General features: G+C 39.1%; 1 protein-coding gene across 2 annotated transcripts in view; it reads left to right on the top strand.

Annotated features, from left to right (window-relative positions):
• The first annotated feature begins 2,738 nt into the window (after window positions 1–2,738).
• rai14 (retinoic acid induced 14) overlaps window positions 2,739–21,292 on the top strand; it is a 36,754-nt gene continuing 18,200 nt past the window's right edge. For both annotated transcript variants that reach the window (XM_083930183.1, XM_083930182.1), the window contains exons 1-2: window positions 2,739–2,949; window positions 5,260–5,341. In XM_083930183.1, coding sequence (XP_083786309.1) covers window positions 5,306–5,341 — 36 coding nt within the window. In that variant the 5' untranslated portion in view covers window positions 2,739–2,949; window positions 5,260–5,305. The remainder of the gene's footprint in view (window positions 2,950–5,259; window positions 5,342–21,292) is intronic.

Below are 21,292 nucleotides of genomic sequence, written 5' to 3'. Positions count from 1 at the left end.
CGCACACAACATCCGGAACGACATAATTCCCTGTGACCACTTCCGCCTTCTTCGACAGTCGGCGGCGCGGAGCGTGCAGCCGTGACCAAAACAGTGATGTATTTAAAAAAACCCTTTTTAATGTACATTGTTATAATGCTAAAATGTGACAGCGCTCTAACCAGTGTTGGAAGTAGCACTCAGTTATTTCACTTAAATGAAAGTAGTAATACCACACTGTAGAATTAATCTGTAGTCCTGCACTCAAAATGTTACTTAAGTAAAAGTGCAAAAGTAATAGCATCAAAATGTAGAAAAAGTAAAATAACTTATTATGCAGACGGGCCATTTAAGAATTTAGTATTATAATTGATGTAAAATCACTTTAATGTTGCAGCTGAGGCTAATTGTATTTACTTTGAATACTGTTGTGTTGTTTAATATATACAAAATGTAATGTGTGGAGTAGAAGTAAGACTAGGCAATAAAGTAGTTTAAAATGGTATTACTCAAGTAAAGTACAAGTACCTCAAAATTGTACAGTACTTAACTAAATGTACTTAGTTACTTTCCACCACTGGCTTTTAATTAGATGGTAGATTACATAATGTTTCTCCACATAAGCTGGTTGTTAAAAGGCCAAATGTAATGTAGGTTAACTATCTGTCTAATATATAGTAGATTTACCCAAGTACTGTACTTGGGTAATTAAATTTTATGCTACTCCACTACACTTCAAAGCAAAAATTGTACTTTTTACTCAACTGCATTTATTTGGTAACTTTAGTTTCTAGTTACTTTACAGATTCAGATTATTTATGCAAAATATTATCATCAGATGATTAGATTAGGCTACAGAGCAGTATACAAAGTAGATACAATAAGCTCCACCTTATCAGCTGCAATATTGAAGTGATACATATTAATATATCAATAATTATAGTATAATAATATATTGCAAAGTCATATTAAATCAGTGCACAGTCCACATAGAGAAGGAATATTTGCATTAGAATATAAAAAAAGCTATTGACATTGGCATCCCTACGTTTTCAGTGCTTATATACCCTTGAGCAAGCAACGTAATTGCCTATAATAATGTCTTGACTTAATAACTAATTTCCTACCTATCATTGAGGCCTAGCCTACACCTAAAGGGTTCAGAGAGGATCTAGAAGAAAAGACAGCTCCACCAGATTTGTTATGGTTAGGCTAAAAACTCATCACATATGCAAAATAGCCTTTGTTTAATGTTTTGTATGACTCTTTTGTGTGGCGATCAATTTTAGCTATATTTTTAGAAAAACATTCACCTATTATTTGTTATTAAATAGTGATACAGAACAATAATGTTGTAAATATCTCTCCACTAGATGTCACTGTCTGGGTATTTTAAAACTTCATGCCGCTGCTTACATACTTTGTTGGTCTATAATTTGGAGTCAAAGTACCTGTTGAGTCCAAATTTCATAATAAAAGGGGCCACACCTTGGCTAAGCTCAAGCTGAATAACCGATGAGCAGGCGTCTGCGTTTCTGTGTCACACTGTCTCCTTTTTCTCTTGCTTTTATTTCTCTGATTATTGAGACAGAAATTCCCAAACTCCATAATTTCAAAGATACTGCTTATACTCACAGATTGTATGAATTATATATTGAAACATTTACTTTGAAAGACACAGGGAGGTAGCCCAGGTAGCATTATCTCATCTTACCAAATAACATCAACATTACAACCTTGCAGCTCAGACACGTTCTTACCTGTTTTAATAAGTTTCATCGCAGTGCTGTTGCGACAGGGCCCATATCGTCAACCTGACTTGTTTGACTGGCACTTTCTCAACCGTAGAGATGATAAACACTAATTTTACATGTGAAGATCAGTTAACACAGCATATAAAAACAGTTGAAGTGTCTTTTGTCAGGTCTGAGATGCATTATGGGAAATGTATGATCCAATGTTTTGGAGCTTGGCTGCTATAGGGACTAAAAATTAGAATATTTTGGCCCCTGTTGCTTTAATGTTGACTTTTCTTCTTAAAGCATGTCTCTTGCCACTTCCCAAATTATGGAGGTGTAATAATAATATTAATAATACTTGAATACCCCTTTAAGCAAATACACATATTGACTCATTTAGCCCTGAACCCGTCCTCAGAGTTGCTCCATGGGGGTCTGCCAAAATATGGTTTGGTCACTTTTTAAAATGTTTTTTATAAATTATGCATTAACATGAATCCAACATATAATTTGATAAGAAAGAAATAAGAAACATTCAATTTACACACCATTGATGAAAGGCTCACTGACCTTTAGGTATAGCCATTAAATGGTTAATCTTAAGAATTCACACTGCCTTCCACATGTAGGCCTGTGTTTAACATAAAACATGAGGTTTAAATAGATGAAAATGTAATATATTACATTGTAATAGTTTAGTATTGTATGCATCAGAAAAAGGTATGTGTATAGGCTACATTATGTGGTAGGGGACCCCCGCTCTACACTAAGGGAGGGTGTCACACAGGTTTTGTGGGAAATACCCCTTTAACCAGAATATGAATGGGGCGCAATGGAGAACAGAAGACGAGGGCTCGCTCACCGCGGTCACGAGAGCACTGCGAGTGACGTCACTTTCCTAAATCGGGCAACGGCGAGAGAGGGGGAGAGAGAGAGAGAGAGAGAGAGAGAGAGAGAGAGAGAGAGAGAGAGAGAGAGAGAGAGAGAGAGAGAGAGAGAGAGAGAGGCAGGAATCCGTGAACAACTTTTAATGTATGCGGGCCGAGTCGGGCCAGTGTGTGTCGGGTCGCACAGTCTTCTCCTCCTTTATGCATCCTCCTGCTCGACTCCTTAGCTCACCAACGGTTCGCTGTTTTTCTCACCGGTTCGGTAGATAGTCGGTTTTTTGGCACAAAAAGCGGTTGTGTGTCAGTTCCTTTATGTGTCCAGCCCTCCTGCGACTCATAACTGGGTAAGTGTGTCCACTAATCTTCATATCATGTAAGTTGTTGGTCGAAATGATGCCTAGTCATTTTTACAAAGCCTCATAACTTGCTGTAAGTCTCGGTGGGGAATGAAACGCGTACAGCTGCCGTTACAAAGCGTCCGATGTGATTGTTTGTGTACATTGATGCACGTCGCGCGCATTTTATACTTTTTGTGTGCTAAACGAGTGCGCGTGTATGCATGCATAACTTTTCCATTGTTTTAGGGGCAGTATGCAAATATGCGCAGGTAGCTAGTTGAGAAACTGCGGTCTGATATGTGTGTTAGTAGCGGTGCTCCAACAGAAAGTTTGACAATGGATTTAGTTAAGTTTGCTGTCCACGGCCAGTGAGACAACACATTTGTTGTAGGCAATCTCCCTCTTGATGTTTTATAAATGAGCTTCTGAGCTTCACAATCTACCAACACTTCCTAATTGTTGTTTTCAACCCATTGGTCACTGATGGGTTGCTTATATATTTACATACAATTAAGATTTCCCCTATAAATGTGGTAGGCAAATGCTCATTTGTGGCTTGAATGCTGCCAGAGGAGCCCAGACATGGCTGTCCTTGATGCACCCACCTAGGCTCCACATCAGTATCTGCTCACGTAAAGACTCTTTGAAATCGTAATAACCCTTCCTAACTCATGCTTTGTGTCTGCAAAGCCTTTATGATTGCATACATTTGTTAATATCATTCAATACCTAATTGCCAGTTACCACTGCAAAGAGGCACAAAGTGTTCACATGGTGCTCTTGGTTGAAATAGAAGCATACAAAGGAGCCTGGGAATTTTAATAATGAAGTAAGTGAGTAGACTAATTTTGACTGAAATGCACAAAATTATATTTTGGGAGTAAATCACGAAGAGGTTATTTCAGGCATGAAAATTAGAACTTGCTTAAGGCAGTTAAGCCCTCTATGGTGGGAGACGGGATGTTCAGGGGGAGATGGCAGGTCAATAGTAGATACCACATAGAAGTGGTGTGCAGCATCTGAACGCTGGAAACCTGAAGATTAATTTGAGGTGAGGCTTAGCACTGTGTGCCAAGGTTTTCTAGTCATAAATAAAAAATGAAAACATGAATAAATGATTAATTTTATGAATATATTTTCAAAGTGTATATGGGCTTGCTACGATAAGATTTAAATACATGGAAGCCATTTCCATGCTCACTAAAAGTTGTTGCAGCAGTTTTTTGGGTTGATACCATTTGTTTCACAGATTTGGTGCTAAATTTAACCATTTTTAACCACTCGAGAATTGATAAAAATGGTCAAAAATACCTCCTAAATACCACATTAAGACTCCTAGACCTCCTGGAATGTGATTTGGTATCAAAAACTTGACATTGGGAGATTTCTGCAAGAATTTCAATTTTCACTTCTGTTCTAGAAACAGCTCAGAAACTCCCTTATTGTCAGTATGCCTAGGAAAGACATCCATCTTCCTTATACTCTAAGTCTCTAGTTTGTGGTTGTTACGTTTCATGAGGCTGTGATTATCCTAGAGGACACAACAGCTCATTTTATACAGTGAGCTCAAGTTTTAAAAAATGGTCTCTACAATTAAATGGCAACGTCACACATGAATACAACTGGGCTCATTGAATCCACAAGAGCTTCAGGTTTCCAATCAGACACAATTTGTTAAGCCCCGTCCCAACAAGCTACCAATGGACTCCTCAGGTCATCTAGTTTTGTGTAACACCAATAGCTTCCCTCTATCTCCAAAACTCAGCCTGAGGTCTCAAGCCACAAAAATACAGTTACCAGATATCCCCAAGGGTTCTGTTGTGATTTAAAACATCCTTATCGGAAACAATAGAAAGCCGGATATCATTTCGAGCAACAGGTTTAAATTAGAATTGCATGTGGTACTCAAAGTCCATTCCTACAACTACCCATTGATTGGAGCGGAAGAGAGATTGTACAAGTGCTTCAGTTTTGTTAAAGCTTGAGTATAGAGTGCTGTGATCAAACTCATTCTGAAAATTAGTTTCAGTTTGTACACATTTACTTTTGTCACTTCCTGTTGTACTTCAAGTCAAACTCCCATTGAGGAAATAGCACATTTATTAAGGCTGTAGATTATTGCCACTGTACAGTAAATCTCTGCTGCTGCACTACACATTTGCCCCTCATATTGGCTGTAAAATGTGTGGATGTAGTGTCACAAAATAGCCGATAAATCAGGTAGTGTAGTCTTTCAGAAACACTTAATCACATTTGAAATGCAGGCAAACATCACTGCGGCTGAGTTCCAACATCTGTGTCTTTTTTTCTTCACAGCCTTGACTGAGTGATTGATTGAGTGACTGCATGGAACGGACTGAACATGAAGAGCCTCAAAGCGAAGTTTAGAAAAACTGATGTAAGTACTGAAACATGTGTTCATGGCTGTTTAAAGGGTGTGTACATGCAACCATGTGTGCACATGTGTATGTCTGCATGGCTGAGTCAGTGTCTGTGTATGTATGCCTTGAGCAGTTGCGGGTGATTAATGGCAGATTTTCTCAACCTTGGGGTCAGCAGCAGCACAGAACCCTACAGCTTGTTGATATTTTGCTATTTAAGAAAAAAAATAGGAGAAATAAAATAAATAGATTTTAATCATAATGTCCGTGTTATCCATGTAAAGCTTTCTCTGTGCTCTTGTAAACAGAAAAAGTATGCTATGCTCAGTGTCATATGGCAGCTTGTCAGATCTAATTGCGGGTGTCATGAGAATTTTAGGATCTAAAGATGAGTTGGAGAAACCATGATTTATGGCGTTAGCAATACAACGACAATTTTTATGCAGACATGTTGAGTCTCTTTGGAAGGTGCCTGTCTGTGGGATGTGATGCATATTTTTCGTTTTATCCTAAGACCAGAAATTTCCTCAGATACTATGACTCTGCACCGCCCCAGATGAGGATTTAATTCTGCTGACTATGAATCAGTGTTTAGGGAGGGATTTCTCCATGTTGGTTCAGTCATTCATTCGGTCACAGTCGAAGATATCCTACTCTCACAGGAAGTGCGGCGTCTCCACAGCGTCTGACTCATCTGTTGTCACAGTGACCGTAATGACACAGGGCCAAATGCCAGACAGGAAAAAGCTGCAGCGTTGCAGGATGAATGAGACACATTTTAGGGAATGAGAGGGAGTGTCAGAAGTCGAGAAGTTGGCGAACAGAGAGAAGAATGCCTACTTAATGAGATACTTGGTTTACATAGACAGTTTCCAGGAGATTAAGAGGGCAGGATGGTGAGCTCTGGGTAAATGGCATGCTCTGTTGAGAGAGAGAGACTGTCCCACAGGGGAAGAATTAGGTGGAGTACATCCCTGCTCTTACTCAATTATAGCCACAACATACTGCAAGCCACAACTAGTTCATGGATGTGTGTGTGTGTGGAGAGCAAGACGTCTGCTTGTGGAGAGCAAAATCGAGCCACCAGAGACCCATCTACCCAAAGATCATCTGGAAGAACATTCAAATGTAAAGTTAAGGAATACAGATACAACATATCAATAGAAAATGTCAAAAACAGCAATGTATTTCCAGTGTCTGATTTGATCTTTAACAGCCTGCAATTTTACATGGGTCCACAGCCTAATATTAGTAAATTATTGCAAATTGAGTCGCTATGTGGGGGAGTACAATAGTGTCCATTGTTCAAGAAAATGTTGAGTCCAGCATTGGGTAGCAAGGTCACAGTTGTTCCCCCCTTAGTGTGCTGTCTCACCTTTACTGGGTGTTTTTTCCAGTCCAAACCTGTATTGTTGCAGTAAGAGTTGTAAAATGTTTGAGCTAGAGTCTTTTGGACTTGAATGCTCGTCCTCACTGAAATAGCTAGTCGTAGGCGGAAAGAGAGAAGAAAGGGAAGAGCAGTGGATGTGAATGTTGCTTAGAAACACGACTGAAGCCATTTGCAGCGATGCATGCCTCTGCAGACCTCACACCCACACACATTGTCGCACTATGATCACATTGACGTCCGATCATTTTTCAGTTTTTCTCTTAATAAATCCTCATTTTCATATTTGTGCATTGATATGATACTGTTCGGGAAAGGGACAATTGAATGTTTATGCTGTACTAGTCATATACAAACACCTAGGGCAGTTTTGATTCATGTACCAGTTCTCTTGCACTCAAGCTGCACACACTATATAATAATGATATGACTGCAAACTCATGTTCTTTTTAAAAATCAACTATATTCTGTGTTTGGATGATTTTCCCTTGTAAATATTGTGAAATACAGTACAAAAATGTTTTTTTTTTTATTTAAACGACAGATCCATATATACAGTATATATATACTTTAAAAAACACAACTTTCTTTTATGCTGAGGGATCCTGGGCAAAACAGTGCCAGTATTGTAGTGCACACACTTGGTGATTAAAATTAATGGTCATGATTAAGATATGCGGAAAAATGTTTCACAGGCCAGCATGTTTATCCTCTGAGCCAAAAGTCATTCCATTGCTTTTTATAGAAACCCTGAACAACTGTAATAGAAATAAAGTATCTCCTGGATTCTATTTTAGGCTGTGTGAGATTTCTCAGGAATGTTCCCCTCAAACCCAAAACTAGCCCTGCATTTTTTGAACAAAATAACAGAAACTCAATGACTTCGTAAATAGCTTTAATATGAAGTAAAGACATTTCCAGAAAACGTGTAATGGAATCTGTGCTTTGGTGTCAAATCTTTTCTAAATGCTACACTTTGGGGAGCCACTTCCAGCCCAGTAAACTGAATGCATCAGGACAGCCAAACCTTTACTCAAACATATACTACATGGTGAGCTGGATGATATAGCCTGATAATAAAACCTTGATGGACGAACCGGAAAATATCTAGAACTTTCGATTTGATGAAGTAGTTCAGCCATAAATTATATCTTGGGGTTTGAATACTTAACTCAATATAAAGTGAGATAGAGAATATATGCATACAACACAGACTTCCATTTATACCATTAGCTAATGAACAACTTAACACAAGCCCATGCTCTTTACTTTGTTGCACTTTTTATTATGTATTTTTTGTCTAGTGGCCATTTTTTGTTTTTTTCTTTAATGTGTGTGTGTGTGTGTGTGTGTGTGTGTGTGTGTGTGTGTGTGTGTGTGTGTGTGTGTGTGTGTGTGTGTGTGTGTGTGTGTGTGTGTGTGTGTGTGTGTGTGTGTGTGTGTGTGTGTGTGTGTGTGTGTGTGTGTGTGTTTTAAGGTTAACACTTGCCCTACGCTATACTTTATGTTGTGAGGTGCTATTTTATTGATTAGCCTGCTGTACCAGATTGTGTCAGCCACAGACATAAATGTGTTTATTGCTGATAGGAAAGATGTGAAGGTCAGTTTCTGTGAAGATAAGTGAAGTCCTCTGAGACTACACACACACTTATTCTGAAAAAAATGCACACCATACATGCATTGCCATTGTACTGTGCTGGTTCACTTAATGTTTGTCTTGCGATGATTGAGGAAGTAGTCCGTAGAGTGCAAATTTCATTCCCAGACTGGTCATCGCTGAAATGGAACTGGCTTTAAAGCTGTGCTTGAATAACCTTCCTGCTTCCTCCACTTTTAAAGATGATGAAAACAGACCTTTCTTACCATGTTAATTAATAATTGTTTGACCTTTCAGTATATTTTATTGTTTTACAAAACTATGTTTGGCTGCAGAAAGACTATAAAAACGACCTCAAAACTGCACAGCCAGCCAGCCAGGCAGACTCAGCAGAATGGGTCACCAGGTCAAGTAGATCGGTTTTCTCAAATGCTACACTGTGAATGCATTGTTAGGCTAAGTGGAAATACTGCCTACACTTATGCATTACCAACCTTAATAAAGATTAACTGAGAACTGAATGTGTGATTTTTCTCACAGATTATATAGCAGCGGTAATAATAGTATTTCTGCACTGAGATCGTCGTTGCTGGGGTGTAGTCTGACTTTTTCCACACTAAATGTGTCCATCAAAATGCTGCGCATGCCAGTACCTAAAAGGGAGTAACACCAGTGTTGCTTTATCAGCAGGTGTGCAGTTATGCAAGGTCAAAGTGAATCAGAGGAATTCTTTTAAGTGTGTGTGTATGTGTGTCCATGTATGTGTCTGCATTTGAATGTTGTTTCTGTTTGTCTGTGTCTGCCTGAATATTTGTTTGGAATATATTGTTGACATTTTGGGATTCTTTTTTTTTTTTTTGATCATTTGGGCTAATCCTATTTGGCCTAACAGTCAGTATAATGAGGGTCAGTGAGGGTGTTTAAAACAAGCAGACGCTGTAATCTGGTTTCTGGGAATGTAGCTGGCGATCGCCCACAGAGAGACTTACAGGCATTTTGCTTCAGCCATGTTTGAACAATCAGCTGTCAGAGATGGGTTGGCTGTGACCTGCACCGCCAGTATCAATATGAATGTTTCTCTTTGTTGTGTTCAGTCTTGGTCTGATTTATGTAATGTTAAATTTGAAAAAAACAAGACCAAGATTTAGCTTAGTTCAGTGTAACTAGGGCTGGATATTGTTTGAAACTTTTCAGTGCTATTGCCAAACTATATCTAAGTTTCGGCACTGACACCAAAATGCTTACTGATTTAATCTAGTCTATTTTCTGAAACACTGTGAAGTATAATGTTTCCATATCTTAAGCTGTACAAGATCTTTGCCAGTCTAAGGAACAAGAATCAAATAAAATGATGTTAACAAAACTACAGATCTGCACAAAGATTCATTTTCAGCTTTTTGTACTTCTCAATACTTTGTGCTACAGACACATTTTGGTTGAGAAGTTATTGAGGTTGAGGTTGAGGTATTGAGCCCTGAATACTCTGCAATACTTTACATAGAGTAAAACAATGCAAAAATAAAAACACTTTAAAGTATAAAAGCGATCTATAAACAACCTTTTTGGAACAACCTTAATTTTAGAACAAGTAATTAGTGAGAGAGATCTTAATTAAATCTTGTAGTGTGCGTCGACCCTTTGAGACCACATTAACAACTCTGCCCCTGCTGTTTGAGCAGAGCTGCTCTAAATTAGTTAATTTACTTACACTGTTATCTTACTCTCAGCCCCTTACTACCATCCCCCAAGCACATGACTCACTGGCTGTGCTGTTTTGCGTGCATGTACGCAATCTGTTTGTTATTATGTGTGTATTCTATTGTCGACCGTGGTTCTAGTATTAAACCCTCACCCAGCCCTTCAGACTGTCACACTACTTAAACCTGCTCCCCCAGCTGCTAGACTAAGCAGGATTACTTGAGGCTTTCACACACACAAACTTTCACATCCATGTGCATGGACCAGTATCCACAGCATATGCACAAACACACACACACACACACACACACACACACACACACACACACACACCCACCCACCCTCCCTTTATCAGCCCGTCTCTCTGTGTCTAATTGATGTGTGGATTATGTTGTCTCCTCTCACTCCACACAGCTGTTTTATGGCTTCAATTCATCTCTGTTATAATTTTTGGCACTTTTTTGTCTAAATCTATAGAATCGAAGGTTGGCTATGTAGGAATGGAGTCCTTATCAGGAGTTATGAAATGTGTGTACTGTATTAACTGGAGCAGCGCTGCAAAGAAAATGACATGCTGATCATCTGGGGAAAAAACGGTGTGGTTGAAAACATTAAACCATAATATTTCCCCTCCTTCTTTAGTACATTGAGGAAAAAATGTTACACCCTACTTTTTCCATGAAAGTTAAAACATACTGCAGTCACAAAATAAAACACATTATATAGGAACACGTTAATTTTTTTTGAACTGAAGCACCACCACTTGGATCTGTTGGGTTTGGCATGGAATGGTTTGTTCTGGCTGGGTGTAGTGAAAGGGTATTAGTACTGGGAGTGACAGTAAGACTTCAGGGACAGCCCAGCATTAATCTGGGAGATGAGGTGGAGGAAGGGAGTGTGTCTGTGTAGATGTGTTGTCAGTTGTCAGCACGGGTCCAAGGGATAACTATGGCCCTGTTCACACTTTTCATTTCTGAATATACAGTGCATTTAGATTCTGTCTGCATCCAACAGAAAGTGTCAACATTGATTATAAAAATACATTTGTAAACAATGCAGGGAAGGTAAATGAAGGCTCATACGGGTTAACTAGATGGGGAATCGACTGCATTTATATAGCGCTTTTTTAGTCTAAGCAACCACTCAAAGCTTTACCACACAAGCCAGCATTCCCCTATTAACGCACTTTCATACACTAGTGGCAAAAGCTGCTACATCGACATGTAGACCGCAGGTGCCAGGGATCGAACCACCGGCCTTGAATCATAAGATTCTCAACTTCATGCAGCACATTCAAAGGTATTTGAGCCATCGTTGTCATGAGTACGATATGTCAATCTTGACATAAGGTGTAAGCAGAAAAATAATTATTTATGTCTCCTTTGTGGAACTGGCTTGATAGTCTATGATAGTGGTTCTGTTGTTTACAGTAGCTTACTGTATGTAGCATGCAGCTGGCCAGTCCCACCAATTGTATGCTCTCCATGGCATGGCTAGTTAGTTGTTGATTACTGTGGTCTTGTCCTTAAGTTGCACCCTTAACTTTGATCCCAAGGGCTTGTAAATGAGTGTTAAAAAATACAGAATTAATCCACGGACGAGCTGAGGAAAATGGCTCAGAGCCTGTTTAAACATGGATCCAATTAAAGCAGGAACTGCCTATGGTACCTCTTTATTCCTTATCCCCTGTGCACATGAACTACAGTCATACAGCCAGGAAACCTGCTCGTCAGCAAATACATGAAGCACCAAGCATGGTAAAAGCTGTCTGTGCATGTGTTTGCATGCTCATTTATGTGTGGGTGTGTGTTTGAGCATCGGCTTGTTTGTTGTCTGGTGTGGGTGTGAGGAAATGATCCAAGGTGCATTTCTGCTGCTTTGTGTGTTTATGTTTATGAGGATTTGTTTGTGAAGGTATATCCGTCAATGTGAGTTTCAAGTTCTTGAGAAAATTGTGGCTGTACATCCAGTGTAGCATGACTCACAAGACTGACTGTTGACATGGTTCAGAATTACATGTAGATGAAGTAATGGTGCGAGACATAACTAATCACTGATAATGATGGCGGCACCAGAGAGATAGACAAAAGCAGATAAGGTGGATGATGGGAGTTCAGTTGAAAGGTTGTGGAAAAGAGGGAGGAGTTGTCAAGAATAATAACAAGGGAGACAGAGATGAGGGAATAATGAGGAACAAAAACTATATAAAGGAGGAACGATTGGGGATGATGGAGAAGTATGTGAACAGGAGAGAAGAGAAACTCTATATGTGCAAGAAAGGCTGTCCGGCTCCTCGCCTTCAGTGGGGTTCAGATGGGTTGTTTAGTTTGGCCTGTGCCGAACAACTGGAACAATATCCATGCTTAGGAGATGAATGGAGGGAGGGTTAGACTCAGTTCACCCGAAAAAACTTTGAGAACTTTCCTTCATGAGCGAGTTGTGGCATTGCACTGCTTTGATTTGCATTGTACTTCCAGGAGCTGTTTTTTCTCACAAACATTTGCAAGATGTGTTTTTAGTTCTGTCTAATGACTTAAGTGATGAGACATGACAGTTTTTTTATGAATACAACTTTAAAGTTGTGTAGCCAGGCAAACACGGTTTTCTGTTTTAGTTCTGTTGCCCAACATTTTGTCCTTGGAGCTCAACAGAATGATCAGTGAGACTGTGCAACTTATGTATTTTTTTATTTGACTCTACTTTGACTCTTTTTACGCTGACGTGATGTCTGTGTGCATGAACTACTCTATCCTGACTGAAGTAAGGGATATAGTATATTTTTGCCCTACTCCACTGACTTTATGAGAAACCCTCAAGCTTAATGAGGCTGGTTGCTTTCCAAGTCCAGCAGTGTTTATTTATAGGGCAGGAAAGGCTATTTGTGTCAAGAGGAAGTGTTGCATGAGGGCTATGTTTTACTAGTGGTTTTCTTGCACCCATAAATGTCCTGCCCTGGACTTCTGCATCAATCCTTCAGCTTTAAAATAAGTACTATTATGAAAAGGCTGTGCCATAATTTGTATGTAAAGATTTCTAGCAGTAAAATCATGTACATGTAATATTCTTGTTTCTTTGTGACAGCCTATAATGCATTAAGCAAAACATAGTACTTTATACTGTCACAATTCAGTTCCTATAGGCACGCTGGTCTGTAGTCATGTAACTACACAAGTTGTTTATGAGAGGAACACAGGAAACAACAGTAACATAAGGAGTAATTATAGAGGTCAAAGAGAAACGCTGACTAATGGGAGTTTTTCAAGTTTCAACGCTGAAGTGACGTGATGAGAAGAAAGGGTAAGGGGGGCTGATGAATGACGTGATGACAATTTTGTGTTCCTTTCTGTTGATGTCATGTCATCAGTGGAAAGGCTGAGAGAGAGAAAGAAAGAGACTTAAAACAATAACAAGATCACATCATATCTTTACGTTATTGGTTAGAAAACAAATACAATGGTATTCCAATGAAGTTTTACCACTTTAAGGAGGACAGAGCAGACTTCTTTGTAATACTATATGTGTGAAGCATAAACAGTGCTTATTTTTCTATTTGAAAGTCTCCACGACACTGCATTTACCATTTACTAATGATCATATAAGAGATGATGATCTAAGATAAATTGAATGAAAATGTATTCCTTTTAAAAAATATATTAATCATCAGTGTGTCTCGGGCACAGATATTCTCCTTGGCAGTCTCGGATGCTGGCAAAATTGGTGCAAATAAGCACTCTTGGCCGACATTCACTGTTAATAGTGGTGCCATTCAACTTGGCTGCTACTAGTGTCTCTAAAGGGGAACTCCACCGATTTTCCACATCAAAGTCTGTTTACAGATCTTGGTGAATACTACTTTAACTATTGATATGTGGTAAAAGTTCTATAAAAGCTACATTAGTCCCTACAAGCGTACCACACCTGAATTTCCAAACCATCTGTCGCTGGTTGCATTGTGGGTAACGTAGGTGCCAGGTTGTGAATGAAGAAGAATAAATAAATAAATCTTTTGCTGGTTCTGATGCATCAGTTTTGATCATTTTCTTCAAACTGTCCACCATCAGATTGACAGTGCTATAGGAGCTGAATGCTAAATCAACAGAGTACTCTTTCCTACACCATCGGCGAATGTTAATATATGGACAATATATCAACGCGACCAAAGTTTACTATAGTTATCGTGGTAAAAGACATTTAGACTTTAGGGGAGGGTTGTTCCAGTAAAATTGCAGTTAATCCAAAACAAAGTTGCCAAATCAGAAAACTGTTCTCATGATGTAAATTTGTTTCATTATCTAAATATGCTGTCTAGATTGGGCAGTATTGTGAAATACACAGCAGCATCTTTCATCCTGAGCACAACCATCTGGTCTTTGTTAAACATTTTGTTTAACTTTGTTTCTGTCTACTAACTCTCTTATTCTGGATTTGAGTTTCAGAGTCTAGTAAACTATTGTGTGTGTGTGTGCGTGACCGTGTGTGTGTGTGTGTGTGCGTGTGTGCGCGTGTGTGCGCGTGTGTGTGCGTGTGTGTGCGTGTGTGTGTGTTTGTGCGCTTGTATGTGACAGAGGGCAGTAAGCGGTTTCAGCTGTGGCCCGAAATAAAGGATGTATTGTTTGAGGACATTTGAGCATCTGCTTTGTTGCAGATAAGGGGTTTGAAGTTAACAGCCACTACTGATCAAAGGGCAGAGATTATTATTGTAGATGTGTCAATCTCTGTTGTTCCTTCAGTGTGTCTTTTCCTTTTTGTTCTGTACATTGTTCACTCTTCCATCCTCTCTTCTACTTCCTGTACTGCCCTCCTCTGTCTCTCAACCGGTCTCTCAAACAAAGGACATTTTTGTAACCTTTATAAATGTTATTCCCCTCTGGAGTTAAGTCCATGTTGCTTGTGTGTCTTACCTCCCAGCTAACCTACTTTTCTCTCTGCATTTATTTAGCTTTATCTTTAATCTCTGCATGGTATTCCACAAACAACATAATTCTCATTTACATGAGAGACGAATCTGGTTCAGTGTGTGAATTGGAACAGTGAATGGTGTTGTATATTCATGTTCAGTCACCTCGCTGAGAACCTGTGAAAAGAAAGTACTTTCATATTTTCATCCTAATAATCTGCTTAGGTTGTTTTTTTTTTTGTTTTTTTTCACTTTCCATTTTCTTTCCATGTTTCCTCTGCATGCTTAAATTGGTCTCTGTTTGAATCATCTTTAAAAGAATACTTCCTCACTCAGTCCACTCTGTTTTTCTCTCAAAGTTTTTAGTTTTTGTTGGTCCGTCTGTCCAGCACTTAAGTCCAGAGTAAGATTTCCTGACAATTACTGCCCAGATCACCGTGAAATTTGTTCGGGTTATTTTTCATCCCCAGAGTATGACTACGAGTGATATTGGTGCCACCGTCAGGCGAGATTTCCCTTAAACAACATAACAAGGCATCTGGAATAGTAATTTCTGGATTTCTATGAAATTTGCTGTGGATATGCGTAGTCCTCATTTTGCCTTTCACAGTTTCCCCCCCAATTTTTAGATTCCTGGGGAAAGGATTTGCTTTGTTTTCTATTTCAGTGTCACCTGGGTTCACACGGGCTCTTTGCTTGACAAGTCAGGCTTAACTTAGTTTTATAAGCAAGGCAAGGCAAGTTTATTTGTATAGTACAATTCAACAACAAGGCAATTCAAAGTGCTTCACATAATACATTAAAAGCATTGGGAGAAATAACACAGAAAACATATACATTTTTGAAGCGTTTTCTATGTGGAAGTAAAGCAGCTGCATTGAAATAGCCTATGGTGAAGGTGGCTAACAACTATCCAGAAAATCAAACAAAAACACACACCTTTTTATCCATAGATCTACAAACATGTTATTTTGTCTGCGTTGGAGGGAAATACTAAAGGTTTTCTAAAGTAAACGTTTTTCGGCTAAACTCCAGCGGCTCTTAGCTGCTGAACTCTACAAACATACAGAATGTGATGTAGGAATTACTGTTTGTTTTTCCTTCAGAGAACTGAGGAAGTTCAGAGAAACAGAAAAAACACTGAGCAGACATGTTTATGAAGAAACCATTAGGTTAACAAACAGTCCCACACACTCGATGGGCATCTGCTTTCTTTGCAATTTATTCTAAAACTGTAGTAAACACCGGATGTTTGAAGTCTTGATTCCGTAATTTGACTTCACAAATAGAGAGAAATGAACACCTGTGAGACATGTAAGGAGAGGAGGGGACAGTGACAGTATATAGTATAATACAGTCATATTAAAACTGTAAAGCAATACACAGAACATTAATACAAATTCTGATCTATCCCAGTCCAATGTCTCTCTCTTTCTTTTTATCTCTCAGCATGTCTCTACCAATTTATTAATTGTTTATAAATTCTATTTACCTCACCTCCTTCTGCTTTCTTGCTCCTTGTTCTCTTGCCCTTGCCCTTGCAGCCAGCCTCAGGCCTGGACAAACAGGAAACACTTAGTGTTATCAGCCGACTCTTTGTGTGTCTTAATGAGACAGGCTAAAGACAGAGAGAGAACACGCACTACCGTCCACACCCTGATCCCACTGTAAACACACTTATCGAAACAGAAAGAGAGGGAGAAGCTGAAAGATAGGCGAACAGACATAGCTGGAGGAGGGGGGCAGAACTGAAAGCAAGAGTTGAAGTGTGATCCTTTTCACTTCCTGGAGGTACATTCACCACACGGTGATCTTGCTGGTTTATAATCACAGGATTAGTGACCCATGACTTACTGCTGGTGCTAACCGATGTGGGCTAAACCCATGCTGCCTAGTGCATACCAATGTAGGCTAAGCCAACACAATTCAATACATGCAATTATTGTAATGTATTTGACTGTCTCTTCTCTGTGTTGTGTTCAGATAACACATTGTGAGGGGTAGGGTTGCAGCTCACAATTGTTTTATTGAGAGTGGCTTTATATAATAACACTGTATGAAGCTACAGATAATTATCACCTGAATTAGCAGGTCCTCTCTGCTTTACTGAGCTTTATAGCAAGTTTCAGCTCATTGTTTAGCTGTTCAGCACACATATGTACTGTTTAGGTTTACTCTCACCACTCCCATAGCCTTGTTATCGCAATTATATGACTAATTGTTTGTTCAGCAATTATTACTTACTTGCCAGGTAGTGGCAAATTTTTTACTATATTTGCTTTTTTGTAGTGTATCAAAGTTCAAAATGCTGGTATCGTGGAAACTTTGATATATACAAGAAAGCACTACAAATTGTAATTTACTATCAGGCCATGAAGATATTTTTTCTATTGCTGCACTGCAAGTTTGTGGTTCACTCTCTTACAACAGGCAATTATTCCTTCATTAGGCCCCTTTTTGGTTAAAAAAAATCTCTTAAGTAAACTTTGTTCCATCACTTTTTTATTGGAGCCAAGCCTGTAGTGATTTTGCACCATTTCTGCCAGCACATGACTATTTCATCAGCCCCCCTGTGATGACACTATTTGTGTATGTGGCTGAAACTGGAGCAGTGCATTCCGCTCCACTTAAACCTGTCCATTACAATGTACTAAAGTCTAATGCTATCGGTGTCATGCTGCTCCGTTGTGACTGCCCTTCATTTTTTGCCCAGCCTATTAAAATCACAGAGACCATTAGGCAGGATTATGCGATACAGTACATCAGTGTTTCCCCTGCAATTTTTTATATTAGTGCAGGTTGGTATGGGGTATTTGTGTATTTAGGAATTCAAAGTCCATTAAAGTTTTTCTCCCACATGCAATTCTTGTAAATGAGACCACAAATCACGGTAGGCAGGGCTGTAGAACTTTGTTTCCGGTCTCGGCCTCAAGGCCACTTTTCTGAATTCTTGCACTTCTCTTGATCTAGTGCTTTTGTTGGTCAAGTTGTTCCTGGCTGCTGATTCAAGATCAGATGTACAGAATGTTGGCTTAATTCTATGCATTGCTTTGTTTGACGTTAAAAGACAGTTTAATCCTGTGTATAGATACATACTAACCCCTTACACACTATATTAGCATTGGAAAGACACTATTGACTACTATGGTCCTTAAAAGGACTGCATTTGCTCTGGACTCTGTCTTGACCTGGTCTTGGACTTAACTTACTGACTCAAATGAGCTGGTCTTGACTACAGCCCTGACGATAGAAACGTTCACTGCAAATATCATCTGTATACTAGTCAGGTTTTAAATGATATTAGAAAGCTGTTTCTTTTACAGCAATATAGTGTTCAATAATCAAAATAAAAGGAACTCACAAACGATTTACCTTGACCAAAAAAGTCACCTACCCATTTTTTAATTACAGTATGGATATTTGTACAACTGCAGTGAGCCGATTCATCGATAGACCAAAACATTTGTTCAAGCGTGACCAGCATGATGCTTCAGTGCACAAAGAGGAAGTCCTGATCAATATGAACCAAGTGAAATGAAAGGTGAACACTGGAAATTGTGCACTTCTGAGACACAAATGTGTGAAAAGTACCCAAACTGTAGATATTGTAGTACTGCTTTCTCTGTCATATCAACTCTTTGAGTAATAATAAATGGCACACTAACAATAAATACAGTTCATATTTCAGTTTGAAAGAATAAAGGAGTGCTGAATCTACTCGGTAGATATAGTGGAGGTTCAGATGAGGTAACTCCAAAAAAGCTTTTGTAGAGTTGCATACTTTTAGAGTGAAACGTTTGCCTCTAAGGCAGTTGTTAGAAAACACAGGGTAGTGGGGCTTTCTGCCATTTTCTTTTTTTTAACTAAATGTTGTGCAGTTTCTTGATTCAAAGCAACTGACAACCAACCACAGCATAAACAAATCTTTACTGAAGCAAGCGAATATACAGAGAGCTGGCTGTCTAGTGTTACTGGCAGTTTTTTTAACGATAGCAGAAAGCACTGAACCATGAAAATATACAGTACCTAGATCTCTGGACCTTAGTTTTAAAACTCTGCACTAGCTCATACCTTTCTTTTTGGTTTTCTCTCTCAGTAAAACCACACTCTAAACTTACTAATTTCCAGGTTACTCCTCTTACTGGCCTCTTAGGTTAAACAGGTTCATGCGGTTGACCATCTTTCATGGCATCTCTTCTCAGTCTCCACTGGGGTTTTCTTTAAATCCTGGGTGGGTACATTTTAGAGGATTACCATTGGTAGTAGTTTCAATGCATTGTGCATTTAAAAGCATGTGTCTCTTTTCTGTGAGATACTTTCCAACATCTTTGCACTGTACCATTATTTTGTGGTGGCATTCTGTCATTTGTGACATGCTGCTCCGGTTAAGCACCTCTGAAAATCATTTCATACCAGGAGTTAAATATTTGCTGCCTGAGTGGAAACCAGAAACCCAGATATCATGGAGAAGAGTCTAATTCAAGCAAGTTCAGTTAAATAAGAAAATTCAGATCCATCTATTTTAATCAACTTAGTTGGAAGAACTTTCATGCAAATGACAATATGAGTGACAATATGCAGTAAACCATTTTCTTTTTGTTTGTTTTTTAGAGTTTGAAAGTTTGTGAATAATCCATGTGTACAATATACACGCTAGGTACAAGTTAGGCTGAAATTCAACTGTAGCAGTCTGAATTAAGTCCCATTAAGTAACGCCTCAGCGTCTGAAAAATGTGACCGCTGCTGTTATTCAATCTGTCATGTACAGTATAGGAGTCTGTTTGTTTTGCTGATGTTTCTGGATCATAAAGGCACTCACTTACAGAAGCAAGTACCACCCTTCCTGATGTCCACAAAACATGATAAGAAGAGTACTGTACCGTGTTGAATTATATAAACAACCCACTCTCCAAGTTCCTTTTACATCTCTTTGAAACTCAAAAGAAACATGGTACATTCGTGCATACATATTTCTTTCCACTTTCTTCAGCTATGCCAGAGTTATGTATTTTCATCTTTTTCTTTTCAGTTCTTCTACCAGCTCTTAAGTTTCCCTATGTTTAGTATTTTGTTCGCTTCAGTGCCCTGCATGCTACTTGAACAACACATGACTGTCTGTGTGAAAATCATGAGACTTCTCAGACCTGGGAGGCGAATCCAGCCCACCTCTTTGAAAACAAGAAATCCTAAACACTGCACCACATGTGATATGTGTCCATCATAGCTTTAGTTATCTCCTGCTGTGTCATGTTTCACTGCACATCAGTCATCACGATGACAGATGCACGCTTTCTGTCTTCTCTGTGCCACTTTCACTTACCCTTTTGTCAATGTTTAGCTTTGCACCACAGGGATTTCTCCCAAGAAATAGTTAAGCAGAGGTAGTAAGCCACCGAGGTCATAAACATTTGCTAAACTCATTGAATTTTATAAAAGTGTTGTTTGCAGAGTTGGTTAACATTTCAAAAATCATAGAAACAGTGTTCATTTTTGAAGATTATAATGCTAAACAAAATGTATAAGTATCAAAACTTTTGTTCGCCACAGAACTTATTTCCTGCAAAAGTCCAAAATCCAATGGAGAAATTCCATTGACTTTTTGTCAAGGGCACCCAGGGCGATGCTAACTTCCGGGTCGACCTACAAAAATACGTCATGCCTGCTGCACTCTATACTTGGTGAGGTATGCCCATCACTGCTCACCACAGACATGAAAGGGCACCTGGTGGATTCATATATCTTTTTCACATGTCTGTCAGTGCATAGCTGTGTGTTTTTAATATCCAATCTGTTATTTCCAGTCTGCCAGAGAACTTACTCGTCTTACACCACTTCCCAAATAGTATCTCACCTCTTAGGGTTTGAGGCCTGGATTGTGGGTATACAACAGTTTTCTAGAGCTCCATGCCAGAAATGCAAGAATATTACTCCGCTCTGTCATTTTAGACTTTATTTTCAATTTACAAAACACCAAACATTTTGTATTTTTAATCGCCTCACTGGTCCAGATCAATGATTCTGTGGCTTAAGCTGCAAAGCACAGTGGTCTGGTCATCCTAGCTGTTTCACTGACAGAAGCTATTTTTATAGCTCAGCATTTTTCCATCAGCTGCGCAAAATGTATTGCAGTGATAGCAATACATGGTGTAAATAGCCTCCGAGGCAAACAACCAAATGCAATGTTGGCTTATTGCGCTCTCAAAATAGGGTACAGTTTGCCACCACAAGTATTTCTGGAGTCAGAGAGTTCACCACCTTATCACGTGTAGGTCAGTGGGCTATCGGGTCAAATCTAATACTGTGTGGCATCCTCATATGCACAGATGGTTGCAGTGAGAGCTGACTAATCAACTTGTGCTGCCAACTTGTTTGGGATAGTTCGGCCTCTT

This window comes from Echiichthys vipera (genome assembly GCF_963691815.1).
Source record: "Echiichthys vipera genome assembly, chromosome: 16".
Lineage (NCBI taxonomy): Eukaryota > Metazoa > Chordata > Actinopteri > Perciformes > Trachinidae > Echiichthys > Echiichthys vipera.
The sequence above is the reverse complement of the archived record's forward strand: the minus strand, read 5'-3'. Positions and strand labels throughout refer to the sequence as shown.